Source organism: Curcuma longa, chromosome 11, assembly GCF_044706935.1.
Source record: "Curcuma longa cultivar G26 ecotype Majalengka, Jawa Barat chromosome 11, ITB_CL_G26_1.1, whole genome shotgun sequence".
In the NCBI taxonomy this organism is placed as follows: domain Eukaryota; kingdom Viridiplantae; phylum Streptophyta; class Magnoliopsida; order Zingiberales; family Zingiberaceae; genus Curcuma; species Curcuma longa.
In genome coordinates this window covers 8534127-8550596 of record NC_133871.1, presented here as the reverse complement: position 1 = coordinate 8550596, position 16470 = coordinate 8534127, and the positions used below count along the sequence as shown (strand labels likewise).

Sequence of the window (16470 nt, the reverse complement as noted above, 5' to 3'; positions counted from 1 at the left end):
AAAGGTTGATTTATTTTACATTAAATGACTGATTAATTGATTGATTTAAATTTATCTTATAATATATCGTGTGAAATTTTATTTATTAATATCTAACTTTTCAAAACAACTAATTTTAAAAATGAGATTTCATAAAAATTTTCTACCGCCGAACAAAACATAAATAATATAAACATTACGATTAATAAAAACTTCGATAAGACCGAACTAATCAATTCCAAAATTAATCAATTAAATAACTGAATTATCAAAAATAATAATCTTCTATTTTATCCTTGTGATGGACGAGAAAGGCGAAAGGATGACAAAACATCCACTCATTGAGAGTAAAACATTTCCACAAAACCAACAATGATGAAATTTTCTATGGACCTCAATTTTAAATGACACAAAATAGTAAAATAAAATAAAAAGAGAATATTGAATGAAACAAACCCACCACAATTTCAACAAATCATGCTAGCGACAGAGTAAATAGTTAAACTTCAATGACATGATTAGCAAAGCAAGGAATCACAATTTTCAACAATCATTCAACCATAGAAGCTCATCTCATAATCTGAACACCACACGAGATCGATAACCAATAGTAAAATTTGTCTACTCTAAGATGATTTAAAACACTAGATACCAATTTAACATGTTTCCTCGATCCAGATGGTAAACCACAACAATGGTGGCAAAAACATATGGAAGGACTTTCACATGCTTCAATCTGTTTCTTTTTTGTCATCCGACAAGCTTTCTTGGGTCTTCGCATCTCCAGGTGCATGTTCAGGTTTTTCTGCTGGCTCTGTTAAAAGTAGAAGACATTCAGTGCGTGGTTACGACATCGAGTAAAAGGCAAAGCTTCATTGAATATATACTACTATCAGTATTCTAGTGCTCACTCCAGATTTGTTGAACTGAAAACTAAAGAGAAAACTAGATGAATACTAACATTGAAATAGATGGATAGAGTTTGCAAAAAATCCCAGCCTTGTGAACTATCATATAATAATATGTTCGGATCAACACTAAAGATATTGATGGCTGATCGAGATCGCAGTGGCTTATTCTTCTTTTGGAGCATACAATATCCAATGTCCCTTTTATATTTACACTGAGGATAACAAAAGGAGGGAGACAAGACAAACGGTGGAGAAATGATTTCCCTAGCTTTACCATAAATCACTCCATTCAAAAGAGGAACCAAATACCTCACTTCCATCAACACAAATGGAGAGGATAATGTTCATCCAAGTGCAACACGTGGCAAGACCAAATAGGAATTATGGAAATTTAGAATGACAAAATTGTGATTGCTTAGTGTGCTTCCAAATCCTTTCTACAATATATGGTGGTAAAATGTAATATTCTAAACTGAGGAATAAAATGAAAAAATAAATTATGGGGTCGAAATGAAATTTTATCAACATAATAACATAAAAGGAAGTGAAGATAATCTTTTCTTTGCCTTTTACCCTTTGTCATTCACTATTTTCTTTATTATTACATTTCTGCATTATACAATCCAACATTTTTTCCCCTTCTACTTTGTCTTCTTATACCCACTTTTTCTTTTTTGGGCGTGTCCACCAACAAGTCCTATAGACTTTTGGCAATGATATGTCATGCAAAGTAAAATTGTTTCCTTATTATCTTACTTTAATATTTTATAAAATATTTCAAATCAACCAACACAATCTTACAGAATTCAATTGAGAAATAAGGTACACATTAGCCAGCTTCAAATAGTTGAGACTCATGGCTTGTTTTATATCCTAATTCAGGCCATTCTAATTTAACATGTCTAAAATCAAAGTTCAGTGAATATTTCAAATGGTTGTAACATTGTAAACTATATAGTGATCTCGTTGAGGTTAAATATGAGTTATTCAGCTAAAAGACATGAAAGGGCGTGGACTATAGGAGGCCATCTATTATAAGGTTATTAGAGTCCTTCGGCATGGTCTGACAAAAAGTTCTTAACATTAAACTTTAATGCAGCAAAATGGATAACTGATATTTGGATATCTGAGCATAGAAACAAATAAAGCAATGAAATCAAACTAATATAAGGAATTGGTTGACTAAATGGTAGCTTCTACAACTTTACCTTCATCATCACTGTCTTCAAAATCATCATCCATAGCACTACCCCCCATATCACCAAATTTCTGGAAATGAATAGAAATATCAATCCATGATCAACCGAATTAAAGTTTGCAGGAAGAAATATGGGAGGTGGCCATTACCGAAAAATCCATGCCTCCCAAATCCAAATCAGGTCGACCTAATATAGTCAAATCAAGGGGGGAAAACTCAGCAACACCAATGGCATATGAATTGCAAAATTGTTCATAGAAATAAAATCTAGTCAATGATTTGCCAATAATATGTATGGAAGAACAAAAAAATTGATTGAAAGTGTTGAGCTAATTCAATTATACAATAAATATATCCAGTGAGTGACCCCAAGTGTCTTAAGGTTTAGCAGACTAGTACTTTAGCAGTAGCATAAACAATACTTCCTACTTGGTAAACTGAAGACAGTTATGTAGTCTAAACATCACCAATAGTAAATAATTAATTTCTTCAGACATTGTCTGGAAGAGGCAGGTTCAAGATCAATAAATGATACTGTGAAAATATCAACCTGAAATGTTCTGGTATTCATCTACAGTATCAAGACAAAAACATTGGCAAAGAAATTGATTGCATAAAAATCATGGTAAAAAATCCTTAATAAGCCCTATTTCTTAAGTAACATGACCACAATATCACATGAATGACTAATTATATGAGGAAATGAACATCATTGCATACCCAAAATGTATTAGTGTCATTGATCTGTTTGTGGAGACATTTTCAGAATTCACGATTTTACTGGTTTTTGACAAGCATTAACTGACAAGATAATAGGAAAAAAAATAGGATCTGGACAGCAAAAAGCATTTTGTTCTGAGTGAATACATGAATACAGGTAATAAAAGCAAATAAAAAAATCAAGTGCTATGGCATTTGCTGACTAGAAATTCATCATCTGACTTTTAGACAAACAAAACGAACCTTAAATTTTGCATCATACATCTCCAAGATATGCATTCTACAACCATCCATGTATAGCAAGCAAAAGAAACACATGACTTGCATGCATATGATAGAAGTATTCATCATGATGGTACAATTTTGTAACAACCAGCAAGAAAGAAAGTACAAGGGAATATACCATCATCATCTTCATCAACCCACTTATCCCAATCAATTTTCACATAGTGAGGAGTCTTTCCCTCACCACGCAGTAGCTTCTTCCACCACTGCGGCTCAGCTTTCTCAATCACACAAAAGATATATCTGACACCTATATTAATTTTGCTTTCCTGGTAGGTAATGCATTACAAGTTAGGTGATGGGAAACAAGAAATATCAGTTGATTAAGAAGGAATTAGAAAACATTACCTCTTTATTTACTTTATCAAAAAGTTCTAATTTTAACTCGTAAAAGTTATTTGAAACACCAGCTGTGGCAGAGAAAGTGAAAATGCCATCAGGTTCTAGATTAACTTTCACATCTCTTGCATCAGGCAATTGTACAGTGACATAGACCTTGTCAATATGCTGTGCCCACTTGATTTCAGGAGAACGACTGATATGTAAATAATTCATGAGAAAATCAATTTTTATTAACTATAGACAATCAAGCTGAATTTTTATTAACTATAGACAATCAAGCTGGTACAAAAGGCCATGTTTCCGTAATGGGTTTCTTATATTACCCTTTCTACCATATTAAATTAACAGACTAATACCACCATCATTGAGCTTAAGGAAAAGCTACTTAAGGGATGAGAAAATCCTAAGTGACAATGTTCAAGCACCTTAAAATTTTCCACGTGAGAATTTCGATCAGGCATGACCCAGTTAGCATCTCATCAAAATGTCAATAATATCTGATGAGCTACATGCTCAGCTATTGCACAAATTAAAACATGGACAAAATAATGAGTTGAGAAAAAACTTTCAGAAACAAAAAAAAAAAAAGTGCTGTCTTTCAGATACTTTACAGGAACATGATAAGCCCTTCCTTATCTAGCTCACTTATTATGATTCACTCTTTCATCTTTGTTACCTTGACAATTTTTTGGCTTCCTCCTTTATTTTTTATTCTAGATAGAATCTCATGCAACATCCCTTCTGTTAATTCCACTTAATTAATCTTCATCCATGCTAGATGCATAAATACAGGTCTCTAATAAACTCTATAAGCTCAAGTTATCGATTTACAGAAAGAATAATTTTATCTTCACTGTCTTTTTTTAGCCTACAGTTAGCCAAACTCATTAAGCTTGAAAAATTAAAAGTCCAGGAAAAACAATTATGTTGAGACTACGACAATAGGGCCTTCATATAATGTTCGATATTTTCTATGTACGGGGATCAAAATTGTTTCCAGTATTCAAGTAATCTCCAGTTTTATGTCTTTCATGCAGTCTAAAAGATGGAAATTTTCCCCTGAAAAATTGCAAGCCCACTATACTCTTATAGCAAAAACAACTAGCTTAAATAATGCTACTAGATGTTGGTATGTGATGCTCCAAGAAAATTATGGACTATTTAAATGTACGAACAACAATAATTGAAGCTCTGGTGGTGGTAGGCGACAAGAGTTCCCACCGGCATCATTCCGTGCTCTTCGTTTCCGCAGCATAAAACCAAGTAGAACAAAGACGAGAAGCACAAGAGCGGAGAAAGATGTAGCCTTGCAAGGTGGAAATTACACAGACCTCATTCTTTCTGGCGAGCTACAGCAGTCGCGGCCACAAAACGAGACGAGCGAGGCGGTGCCCTAAACCCTTGTTCGAAGCAGTACGGTGGTCGTTTCGATGGCTTCTGATTTAAGGAGATGTTCGCACGTGTGATGCACGTGGGGTAGAATCCTTTGATAGGTGCCACGCTTTGATTTGAATACTTTACAGCAAATCAAATTAAAATGTAAAATGAATTTGGTAATTTGTAATGAACTATTGCAATTTTTATATTAATTATGAGAATTAATTAAAATGAATTTAATTTAATTACTTTTGTTTCACAAATACTATTTGAGATTATGAAATGCTAATGTAGTGGTTCGAAAATGTACAATTCGAAACGGAAAATAACTATGTTGAAATCAATAAACATTATTAACACTAACAAATTCAATATGTTGAGCTACATACTATGTTTTAGTGATTTAATCCAATTGATTCAATTTTTGTTACCATTCATTTCGTTCCTATAAAGCATAAATAGTATTCTTTTTACAAAATTATCAATAAATTTACTTGAGAAACTATTTATTCTAGAATTGGCACTTTAAACTATTTATTTTCAAACATCTAAAATAGAACTGACACTTTAAATCACCTACACTGTGCAGGCTCACAGACAGTGTAATTTGAAAGTTCAGCTAATCAAATTATTATAAGAAAACTACAAATAAACAATATAAGTTTACACGACCAACTACAAGAAAACCACTTGCTGTAGTGCGATCAACATCACCCTTTCTTTAGTTGTAAGGGTTTAAGAAATCAAACACATGGAGATTCAGAGGCGCTGAAACGCAACGGTGCAAACACGAGATCCTTCTATGCCGCCGAACAAGATAGTTGGATAGGTTCGTACATGATCAAGGTACTGGAAAACCACATTCTCATCACTTCTTTCTTGGTCCTGGTCCTGGTCCTGGATATCAAGCATTTTGTGATTGAAGGTTTCCACTTCTTGCAACAGCTCATCTTTTGTGCTATTACATGAGGTAATCACCTGAATAAATCACTACATGTTCAGTAAATGGTGAAAGTGGTAAGAAAAGTTTAGTGGCTAATATGAATATATCAGAACTAGTTAGTTTCCAAGGTGCATCAGAACAAGATAAAAGGTATACAATTGAGAGAAGGTAGCAGTTACCAGGATCCCACCAGATGCAACCAAGTTCGATACTGATTCCCAATACATTAGCCTAACAATAAAAAGAAAAGACATTAAATTTAAATCCTTTTATATCTAAACAACATTTTAAGTGAATGGATTCAACACAAAATATAACTGGTACACTATTTATTCCGCATGAATCCAGATTAAGATTATTTATTCCCAAAAATAACATGAATGAATTTCTACCATGCCTTTCCTCCCAGTATTGGAAAAGAAATGTTAGGTACCAGAGTAACAAACACTTCCCCCAATCCTGAACATTCTGAACTTAATTGATGATGAGACAAAAAGATGTGTAGCCACTACCCAGACACAAAAGGTGATAACGTTCACCCCAAGCCCCTCCACTATCCGCCCCAAGACTTTGTGGAAGGGAGGTAAATCACGGTACCAAGCGGCCTTCCAGGTGGGAGGAATTAATTTTCCAAGGGCATGCACACAAACCAGTAAAACAAGATAAAAGAAAAGTTATAGGTCCAATTCTGACTTGGAATGTAAATTGGCTGTTGGAATAATATTGAATGGAAAAATTCAACCACCTACTCTTTCAAGTATCGAGTGAAGCCACACAAGTGATGGCAAGGTTAAAACCAATATAAAAGCAAAGTTTCCAAAGGTGGAAGAATTATACATACCTTTTCATTCGGCCATCAGGGTGCAAGCCAATGACATCCAATGTTCCTTTGTCCATTACAAGATGAAATTTTCTGTTCAATTTTGTCTCCAAAATATCATCAACCTACAATCACCCTTCTTTGATCAATAAAAAAAGAACAACTGTCGGAACTCAAAATTCAAATAGCATGACATGAACAAGCAGATCATGCCAAGATATCTTGAGGATCAATAACCATATTATAGTTTCTAAAAGACATACAAAGAGAGGGGCACAGTTTAAAGCAAGAACTTTGTTGCATAAATAGCTATTATAGATATTTAGATAGTCATTTTACACATAACTGTTCTGGTGCAATATAAGCAAGGGTGAAAATTTAACTCATATACACAAAACAAAAAATCCATTTAGTTTTGCATTGGGAAAAAGGGAGGGAGGTAGGACTTGAGAGAATATAGTATAATACAACCTACTATATATCATATATGATAAGGAAAAACCTGGGCAAAAAAACAAAGAACCAGCCTTTTCAAGTAAATAGAAAATTTTTGGGCCGAGTCCAGTTTGTTCTGAAGGCCAACTGGAGAACTGACCTAGTTTCATCCCTGACTATCCAAGAAACAAAATTCATCTTGAAGACAAACATTTCCCAAATCAAATGAAAATTGAACAGTTCGCACATTGAACGTAGGTTTCATTTTATGAACATAGATTGAGTAAAAGCTTATGGATAATGAGCTCCATTATATGATCCTTGATTAATATATAGATTATAAAGTAAATAAGAAAACCCCACAAAAGAAAGTCCAAGTTTAACTGGAAATTGCTGATCAAGTGCAAAAAAAAAGAAAAAAAAACAGTATGTCTTCAACATAAACTAATCAAGTAAACTTAAAGAACAAAGGACCACACTATCATGTTGACTAGCACATATCAAACAGCAAAGGAATGTTCGCATGCATACCATAAAATTTATATTAGGAAAACCATTTCGAATGGCGATCTTTTGTGCAAGAACAATTGCTCCGTCGCTATAATCTGTTCCAGTTAAATCAGAGAACCTGCAACAGCAGATTGGCATAAAATAGTACCCACAGGCTGCTCTAAATATCATTAACAATAATCCCATAGATCACACATACTACAAAGTACTATGAGAAAATATAGTGAAAAACACCTCATGGATGCACAGAGCCAAAAAAAAAATTCCAACAGAGGCAACAACCAGATCTTTATGTACATCATGTTTATTTATGAAATTGGTAGGGTTTTGCCTGAGGACAGATGCGGTACTAAGTATAAAAATATAATAAACTCCAGGCAAATGCTGGATGCATTGTGCCATCAAATTCCTTATGGTTAAAGACATTGATTTTGCAGTTTCCTTAGTCCTTTTAGTAGCATTCCCTAGTGCCTTGTATGCATTAGTGTAGTTGCCAGCAATAACCACAATTTTTGTGGTGATAATTAATGAGGATCAACAATAAAGTATGCTACATAGTTATACACTACCGAAGTGAAACATGCTGTTGAAGTAACTTTCAAAAACACTTTACCAACATTTGAACAAGTATCAAATCTAGTACCCTTGTTTCGCTAACTCTTGCAGCAGCAAGCCATTCCCAGTTCCAATGTCAAGTACACCCCAGCTAGACAGATCTTTAGAGATGCTATCAGGATCAGGTCCAGAGTTGCTACTGCCTTCTGATTTATGTGACTGAGAAATGTTTGCACACAAAGATTTTGTCCAAGTTGCAACAGTATCCATCACGTCAATTCCAAACCTATCAGTCGAAGAAGTTGACTACATATGGTACAACCACAAAAAGCAACATTGAATGGAAAAAACAAAAGAAAAAGAACCATACAACAAAATTTTACCTCAAAAACAACATAATAAAGAAACAATTTGACACATAAAGGGTTACAGAAGAGATGTTTATCATGAAAATTTGCATGATCTGTGAGTTTGAATGATAAAAACATTAAACAATAGTCTATGCTACTTATATATAACATTTTTGGTGCATGTAATTTGCAGATGCTATAGTTTTAGTTGATGAGAGAGTGATTCGCTTAAATTTGAATTTGAAATTGTGAATAAGATTTTCAGAAATTAGAGTTTTTTAGATAGCAAAATAAAAACTGATATATGAAAATGTGGATAAAACATGACATAATGCAAATGGTCAGTCAATGGAATACTCATGGAAATTTTACAGCAATGTAAGGCCATATTTAGGTACGGCATGCTACATGTAAGAATAACTTTAAACGGAAAGAAAGAAGCATAAAATCGTGCTAGAGTGTGCTATGGTATCAACTTCTCAAACTAGAAATATGACAAAGTTCCATATAAACTAGGCTCACCAACTTTCACCAGCTTGGCCATGTCCATGAAAATTTGCAAGATCCTCAGCATAAGAAGCATCCCAATAGCTTTGTAACCCCAATAATGATGCCTCTACCTCATTTGAGTCTGGCCCCTCCTTATCAGAACTGTTACAACAGTCACAAACAATAAATGAACTGGACATTCAGCAATAAACAGGATCAGTCAATCCAAAATGACAGATGCAACAAATCAAGCTTAACTCGTCGTATACAGTTTTTGATGTTTAATTCACTTTAGGTACTGGATCAATGCCAGCGAAAGTATTGAGGCGCCAGATAGACAACCAGCTATAGCCTTCAGAAAACTAAAGATGTATCTACTTTGTTGCTTTTAAATATAAAAAAGGACAGTCTGGTGTACAAGGCTCCTCCAATGCAAGATTGTGAGGAAGAGTCTATTGTACACAATCTTACCTTGTTTTGCATGAGGCTATTTTCAAGACTCGAACCCATGACCTCTAGGCCACATGGCAACAACTTTACTGTTGCGCCAAGGCTTCCCTTCAAAACTATGCATTCAACTCATGCATGCAAACACGACAAACAGCAAGTGTGCACATCCATGCAGGAAGATTGCAACACAATACATTCCCTGGAACACGACAAATGGATGAGGAAGGGTTTTTGTGTTTCGTGTGATAGAACATGGTGAACTAAGTAGCTATTTATGAAAGAAACCTATTTTCAGATAGTACCATAAATTAAAAAATGTATTTCCAAAATAAGATAATGCAATCAATACATTATGTTTAATATGCATCCCAATAAGCAAGATTTCAAAAAACACATGCTAGTGATATATGGTCACACAGCACATATATATTATTACACGGGGGCATACTCAATTGATACTAAAATATTTTTATTAACATCTAAGGTATTTATCACTTGCAAAATGTTGACTACGTTTGCCATATGGAACCATATGTGGGCTTTTCAGTCCCCTTCCAAATCCGCTTAATGGATACAGGATATACTTTCTTTCGTTTTTGTCTTTGACAGCACAATTCAAACCAAATCTCAAAGTGATTGGAATATTTAGCAGTACAATCGAGGCACTAGACTTAAAGAATGTTATAAGATCCAATCCAATGAGAAATAAGTTGCAGGCTGGAAATCATTTAAACACGGGGCAACCGAAAGGTCAAACAACACTCAATTACCCACTGAAGAAACCAAGATCATTTTTTATTGCCGAACAATCAATTCAAAAAGCACGAAAGCACACAATACAACGGCAAAAAAATATGAAGACAAAAGGGAAGATGGAAACCTGTAATCGGAGGCGGCCGGGAAATTGCAACCGGAGACCATGTCTAGGGCGTCAGCGTGGCGCTGCTCGTCATCCAGAGTGCTTCCATACTCGCTCTTGATAGACCACGAGTCGGCCGCCACCGATCGGTCATCGTCAGATATCATCTGCTCGGCTGCAGCAGCAGCGGTGGTCGAAGCCGCCGGCCGCGGCGGGTTCAGATCGGAGTCCTCTGGTGGCCACCGGACTCCCGCCATTCAAGGATCGTCGGAGATGAACAGGAGAAGTCAAAGAAAACCCTAGAAAGGAGTCGGGCGGACGCGACTGGTGAGGTAGAAATGGATATATAAATAGTGGCAATTGAGGGGAAGCGTTGAAATGGAGAGAAGAACGCACTTTATTAATTAATCCAATTTGTTAGGATAATATGAAAATAAAGTAGCGGATTTCAATTACTTAATCACGATTATTTATTTATTTTCTTAATTTTCCCTTGTTTTTTTTAAACTTTTTTCCATCCATAAAATTCGTTAAAATAATAATAATAATTGAAAATTCACTAAACAACATTAGTCCATAAGAAGATAATAATAATAACAAGGCGACTTAGAAAATGTACACGTAATAATTAAATAAAAATTTTAAATACATAATAAAAAATATTTTAATTTAAACACGCAATAATAAATCTGATAACTATATTTTATAAATTTAAATATTTAAATTTAAAATTTTAATTATTTAAATTGTATTCTAAAATAATTTTAAATTCTCAAAACTTTAAAAGACATGTTTCCATAAATTACTCCAGTGAATGCTTTGACGTGTTAGAGGGAGGCCAAGTCGGGCATTTTCGTAATAATGTATTCGCGAGAGCGTCACCCACGTGTTCAACGTTATTTCCATTTCTACCCTCAGACTGATATTGAGTCCGACAATTTAGGAGGGCAAATGCGTCATTTGGGCCGTCGCTCCCGAGTTCCACGAAGTGCTACGCCACTCGTCGTCTTCGCAGCGGAACAGCGCAAACAAGTGTCGAGCCGCCCAGGAAATTCTCGGAATCACAGACACACCCCTCGCCCTCCCTGATCCGCCATGGCTTCCGACCTCATCCGCCGTGGCCGTGACTCTCCACCGTGGGAGGTTGCCGCCCTGCGTTGCCTCAAGCCCCAAAAGAGTCTCCTCCCGCTGCCGCGCGCCTTCCTGTAGCTCCTCGCCGAGCAGCGCCTCCTCTTCATGCTCGCCGGGGTCTCTCTCGCCTTTGTCTTCTTCGCCTTCGCGCCCTCCTCTTCCTCCTCCGCCGGCGCAAACCTCGCCGTCCGGTCTTTGTTGCACGCTGCGACGGCGTAAGGTGCTCCGCGTCGTGGTCACTGGCGGCGCCGGGTTCGTGGGGAGCCATCTGGTGGACCGCTTGATCGCGAGAGGGGACGGCGTCATCGTGGTGGACAATTTCTTCACGGGGCGGAAGGAGAACGTGCTGCACCATTTGGGGCATCCCAACTTCGAGCGCATTCGCCATGATGTGGTGCATCCTCTGCTCTTGGAGGTGGATCAGATCTATCGCCTCGCCTGCCCGGCATCGCAGGTCCACTACAAGTTCATAGATATAAAAAGCCTTCTTCTGACTTTGGTGTACATGTTAGGATGAACAATGGATAAGAGGGCATATAGACAACACAGTTCATGCATGGGCATCTGATTCTGATCCAAGATTCTTGAAATAATGGTCGTAGTTGGAACAATATTTTTAATTTTTTCGATCCCATTTGTTAGATTCTAAGTATCAGTAGCGTCCAGATGATAATTACTGTTCTATTCTTCAGAATTCAGATACAATTTGGTGCAGGCTATTACTGAAGAACATGTATTTCAAGAGTTTGTGATAATTAAGTAACAATGGTTTCCAGATCATGGGACATGAACATCTTATCTGAAATTAACTAGAGCAGGCAGAAAAGTTACAGAAAGCTATGCACTTCCATACATATATTTCATAATCTTTATACAACTTGTAGACATACTGCAGTTCATAGCTACACACTGTCATTCTTAGACACCATCACAGCTACTATAACAGCAACACATAGTTTCGATACCGTTCATATTAAAAGCCACATTTTGGTGGCATTTGAGCTTTAAGCAGCCTTAGAGCGTTCAGGAAACATCACACACAGAAATCCACCATACTTCTTGGCTGCCTGACTGCTTTCCAAAACTGTCTCTTTCTTTGAAGGTGTGAAGTTTCGCAGCGGGGGCGGCGGGGGCAGCGGCGGCTGCGGCCACCATCCTCTCAATGCCGGCAGGTCCCTTTCCAGGTCTCTGAATGCTTCCGTTCCTATCTTCTTAAGGTCTGCCATGGAAATTCAAGTACTTCTCTGTTAGCTTATGAGCAGTTTGTTGTGTGGCAAGCCTGCTTTATAGCAGACATTTTTGTGGGATTTTTGCTGGTCTTAAAGTACACTTTGGTGTAGGATATTGCTGAAGAATATTTGATAGTCCAACTTTATAAAGAATTATGCAATTACTGCAAGTTCTATTTGGAATCAGAATGAATTCAGTTCTGTCCCCGGGGCATAGGTAAGTTGGTTACGACGCAATAGACTTGCAGAAGAGAGCAAGGGTTCAAATTCTGGCGAAGCCAGGCAATACCCTTCTATGTCATAATCAGAATGAATTCGGTTCTTATCTACGGGTTGTCAGAAGGGTCGGTGCAAAAAGAAGAGTCAAAAGAAATTTCTTTTTGACACTTTTCATTCACCGCAAGCCTTAGCCACTCATCTTAGTTCAAAAGATAATTTAAATATATTATATATTTTAGAATTTTAAAATGCAGCTAAAATTTTATTATAATTAATTTATCATATTTTTTTATTATTTCGAAAAATGCTTTGACTGAATGTTATTATGGCTGTTATCGATTGCTATTATAACTTATACAAATTATAGAGTAGCTAATGTAATATGTAGAGCTATCTAATAATTATTATAATGTGTTTAGGATGAATTTAAAATTTAAGATTAAGAGTTTACATCATATAAAAACTATTCAGTAGCTACTATAATATGTTTAGAATATGAATTTAGGATTTAGAATTTATACCGTGTAGAAGCTATCAAGTAGTTGTTATAACATATAAAAATTAATTAATCAGTAATTACTACAACATATATATTTAAGGTGAGTTTCAAATTTAAGGGTTAGGGTTTACACCGTGAAAAAATTACTTAGTAGCTACTACAACGTATAAAAGATATTCAGTAGTGTTACAATGTATTTAGGGTGAGTTTATAATTTATGATTTAAGATCTTTAAAGTATTTAAATATTATATATCAACTTAGTCAAAATTATTTAAACTTTATCAAAATTATTTTAAAAAGTTGTAGAAACTATTATGTATATATATACAATCATAAACTCTAAATCATAACTTATCTTAAATATGTTATAGAAGTTATTGGTAGCTTTCACATCGTATAAAGTCTAAATCTTAAATTCACCTTAAAAAGTGATAGTAACTATTGGATAATTTTTATACTTTATAACAATCATTGAATAATTTTTACATTTTGTATCAATTACTAAATAGCTTTTTACACGTGGTAGTAGCTATCAGTAGTTGTTACAACAACATTGGATCAAGAGATATTTTCAAGATAAAATCACTGATCGGGTGTCCATTTGATTTTTTTAAAAAAGATAGAGATGAGCAAAAATTTGTTTAAACTAAATAAATCAATCGAATTAAAAATTTAATTTAGTTATTTCAGAATTTTATTTTTTTAAAAATTAGTTAATTTGATTCGGTTTCGATTTTAAAATTTTATATTTGATTAAAACATATAAATTGAATAAACTAAATTAATCAAAATAAAAAATAATTTTTAAAATTTTAAATAAGTAAATTTATAAATTTCTAATTAATTGATAAATTTTTTATAATATTTAAAAATTTTAATTATTTTGATTAAAAATTAAATTAACTGATATTTTATTAGTTTGATTTATTTAATTTTTATTTAAAAATTTGATCAATTTAATTATTTTAAAAAAATTAATTCAGTTTAATTTTAATTAATTTAATTTTTAATTTAATTTTAACATAATACTCAATCTTTAAAAAAATATTTATTTAATTTTTGTTCATAATTTGGGATTCTTATGATTTCTACCCCTATAAATATTAACAGAAGTAAAAGTAGGGAGTAAAACGTAATTTTGTAGTATTTTGAGACGAACCGCGGCGGGAGCCCAGAGTTGAAACCCTAATCCCTGAGTTTGGGTCGATGAGAGATGTCGAAACGCAAGTTTGGATTTGATGGATTCGGGATCAACCGCCCTTTTGCCTACAACTTCGAGCGAACGCCGGCGCCGCAGCGGCTCTACGTTCCGCCTTCCTCCCGCGCCGGCGCTGGCGGAGACAACCACGAGGACGCGGACCTCGACAACATTGAGTACGAACAGACCGACGCTGCCGATCGGCCAACTCTCGGAGGTGGCGGCGGCGACGACGGAGACGTCGACCCGCTCGACGCCTTCATGGAGGGGATCCAGGAGGAGATCCGAGCTCCGCCTCCCGCCTCCGCGAAGCCGAAGGACCGAGGCGACAAATACGATGGCGAGGACGAGGATGACCCTGTGGAGAGCTTCTTGCGCTCGAAGAAAGATGCGGGGTTGACTCTGGCGTCAGAGGCCCTTCACGCTGGGTATGATTCGGACGAGGAAGTGTATGCTGCGGCCAAAGCAGTAGACTCCGGGACAATCGAATATGACTCGGATGACAATCCGATTGTCACGGATAAGAGAAATATCGAGCCGATTCCGGCATTGGACCATAGCACTATGGACTATGAGCCGTTTAACAAGGATTTCTACGAAGAGAAACCTTCAATATCAGGTAAAGTTCGTAGCTTTGCTGTGATTTCTGTGACAGTAAAGCTACTTGTGATAGTACTAATTTTGATAATAATTATATTGATCCTCTTGTGACAAAACATGCCTACTGCATATCGTGCAGCTGTTTGTTGTCAAGTGCTTAGATCATTTTTGGACAAATGAGATGGAATTTTAATTTGATTTGAGCTTCGAGTTCTAACAAATGTTCATGTTGTTGTCTGCTCAAGTTTGCTATATCGATATGCTAAGACTTGATTTTTTGTGTGTGTGTGTCAGTGTTAAGAATCTCTAGGATTGTCAATTGAGGATGCTTTTATCTGTAATTCTTAGAGTTCAGTATGATTTTTGTGTGTGTGTGTGTGTGTGTCAGTGTTAAGAATTTCTAGGATTGACAAATGAGGATGCTTTTATCTGTAATTCTTAGAGTTTGCTTTTTGTTCATTTGCAGGTATGAGTGATCAAGAAGTTTCAGAGTACCGCCTCCTCTCTCTCTCGCGACAGGCGATTTTGGGCAATTCTTCACGCGGCGCTGGCCGCCGATCGAGCTCTGCCTGCGGCGTTCGCCGCTGGCGGCCCTATTCCCCTAGCGCCGGATCTCGTGCACTTCCCTCCCCTCTCGGTGGCTGCCCTGACGGTGCAGAGGGTTCCTCGCGCGAACGTGTTTGACGCGGCGCTGGCCGCCGATCGTGCTCGGCCTGTTTCCTATGCGGCGGTGCTTCGTCCCACCTCACCCCGAGCTTCCAAGAAAACCCTTGAAGATGTGGGAGATGACTTCAAGTTTGCCACGATCTACAATGACAAGCCAGGTATTTTTTACACCGAAGAGGAGGTTGCGGGTATGGCTGAACCTTATTGATTTGCATTGATAGGAAATTTCTCTGGTATAAGACCAAGACAACAGATTATTCTTCAAGCTTTTCGAAATTTGGGGCTGTCTGGTTTCTATAATATCATATTTCTTCATTCAGGTTACATCTTCATGCATCTAATAACAAGCGAAGACATGACCAGAATCTGGACCCGGGGAATTTGGTACATTGGGGGAGTTCCTCTTCGGATCTTCAAGTGGACTCCAAATTTTTCTTACATGGCGGAGTCTTCGGTTGTGCCGGTGTGGATTCAACTACCAGATTTACCAATTCATATGTTCAACAAGAGGGGGTTGTTTTCGGCGGCTAAGATTGTGGGAAACCCTATAAAGCTTGATGAAGCTACGGCGGATTGTTCAAGGTTAACCATGGCGCGGGTATGTGTGGAGATAGACCTTTTGAAGCCGAAGGTTGATGAATTCTGGATTGGTATTGGTGAGGAGAAAAGATTGTAGGTGTACCACTTTAGCAATTGACTGTCC

The 16470-nt window shown here is 36.4% G+C and overlaps 3 protein-coding genes and 1 pseudogene across 3 annotated transcripts; 2 read left to right on the top strand and 2 right to left on the bottom strand.

Moving 5' to 3' along the window:
- Positions 1 to 444: 444 nt before the first annotated feature.
- Positions 445 to 4843, bottom strand: LOC141840177 (uncharacterized protein OsI_027940-like). The gene is made up of 6 exons (XM_074728084.1): positions 4767 to 4843; positions 3442 to 3628; positions 3212 to 3362; positions 2238 to 2275; positions 2099 to 2159; positions 445 to 793 (listed from the first exon to the last, which is right to left on the bottom strand). The coding sequence occupies exons 1-6, from the start codon at positions 4769 to 4771 to the stop codon at positions 711 to 713; spliced, it is 525 nt and encodes a 174-aa protein (XP_074584185.1). The 5' UTR covers positions 4772 to 4843; the 3' UTR covers positions 445 to 710.
- A 572-nt stretch (positions 4844 to 5415) lies between these two features.
- LOC141839133 (uncharacterized) lies at positions 5416 to 10557 on the bottom strand. Its single transcript, XM_074726802.1, has 7 exons — positions 10245 to 10557; positions 8948 to 9076; positions 8164 to 8361; positions 7542 to 7638; positions 6597 to 6700; positions 5935 to 5986; positions 5416 to 5790 (listed from the first exon to the last, which is right to left on the bottom strand). The coding sequence occupies exons 1-7, from the start codon at positions 10478 to 10480 to the stop codon at positions 5572 to 5574; spliced, it is 1035 nt and encodes a 344-aa protein (XP_074582903.1). The 5' UTR covers positions 10481 to 10557; the 3' UTR covers positions 5416 to 5571.
- A 3944-nt stretch (positions 10558 to 14501) lies between these two features.
- LOC141837057 (DEAD-box ATP-dependent RNA helicase 24-like) lies at positions 14502 to 15212 on the top strand. Its single transcript, XM_074724530.1, has one exon. It carries the CDS (start codon positions 14517 to 14519, stop codon positions 15210 to 15212), a length of 696 nt encoding a protein of 231 aa, XP_074580631.1. The 5' UTR covers positions 14502 to 14516.
- Positions 15213 to 15514: 302 nt separating this feature from the next.
- Positions 15515 to 16443, top strand: LOC141837056 (uncharacterized; annotated as a pseudogene).
- The last annotated feature ends 27 nt before the right edge of the window (positions 16444 to 16470 follow it).

Bases quoted from the DNA above. Each gene is read 5' to 3' on its own strand.
- LOC141837057 (XM_074724530.1), top strand. From the start codon at position 14,517: ATGTCGAAACGCAAGTTTGGATTTGATGGATTCGGGATCAACCGCCCT.
- LOC141839133 (XM_074726802.1), bottom strand. From the start codon at position 10,480: ATGGCGGGAGTCCGGTGGCCACCAGAGGACTCCGATCTGAACCCGCCG. The intron at 9,077-10,244 runs GTTTCCATCTTC...CTGTTGTAACAG, and splicing joins CCGGCCGCCTCCGATTACAG to TTCTGATAAGGAGGGGCCAG. The intron at 5,987-6,596 runs GTATGTATAATT...TTTTATTGTTAG, and splicing joins CCTGATGGCCGAATGAAAAG to GCTAATGTATTGGGAATCAG.
- LOC141840177 (XM_074728084.1), bottom strand. The intron at 3,363-3,441 runs GTAATGTTTTCT...ATTACCTACCAG, and splicing joins TTGATAAAGTAAATAAAGAG to GAAAGCAAAATTAATATAGG. The intron at 2,160-2,237 runs GTAATGGCCACC...ATTCATTTCCAG, and splicing joins TGGGAGGCATGGATTTTTCG to AAATTTGGTGATATGGGGGG.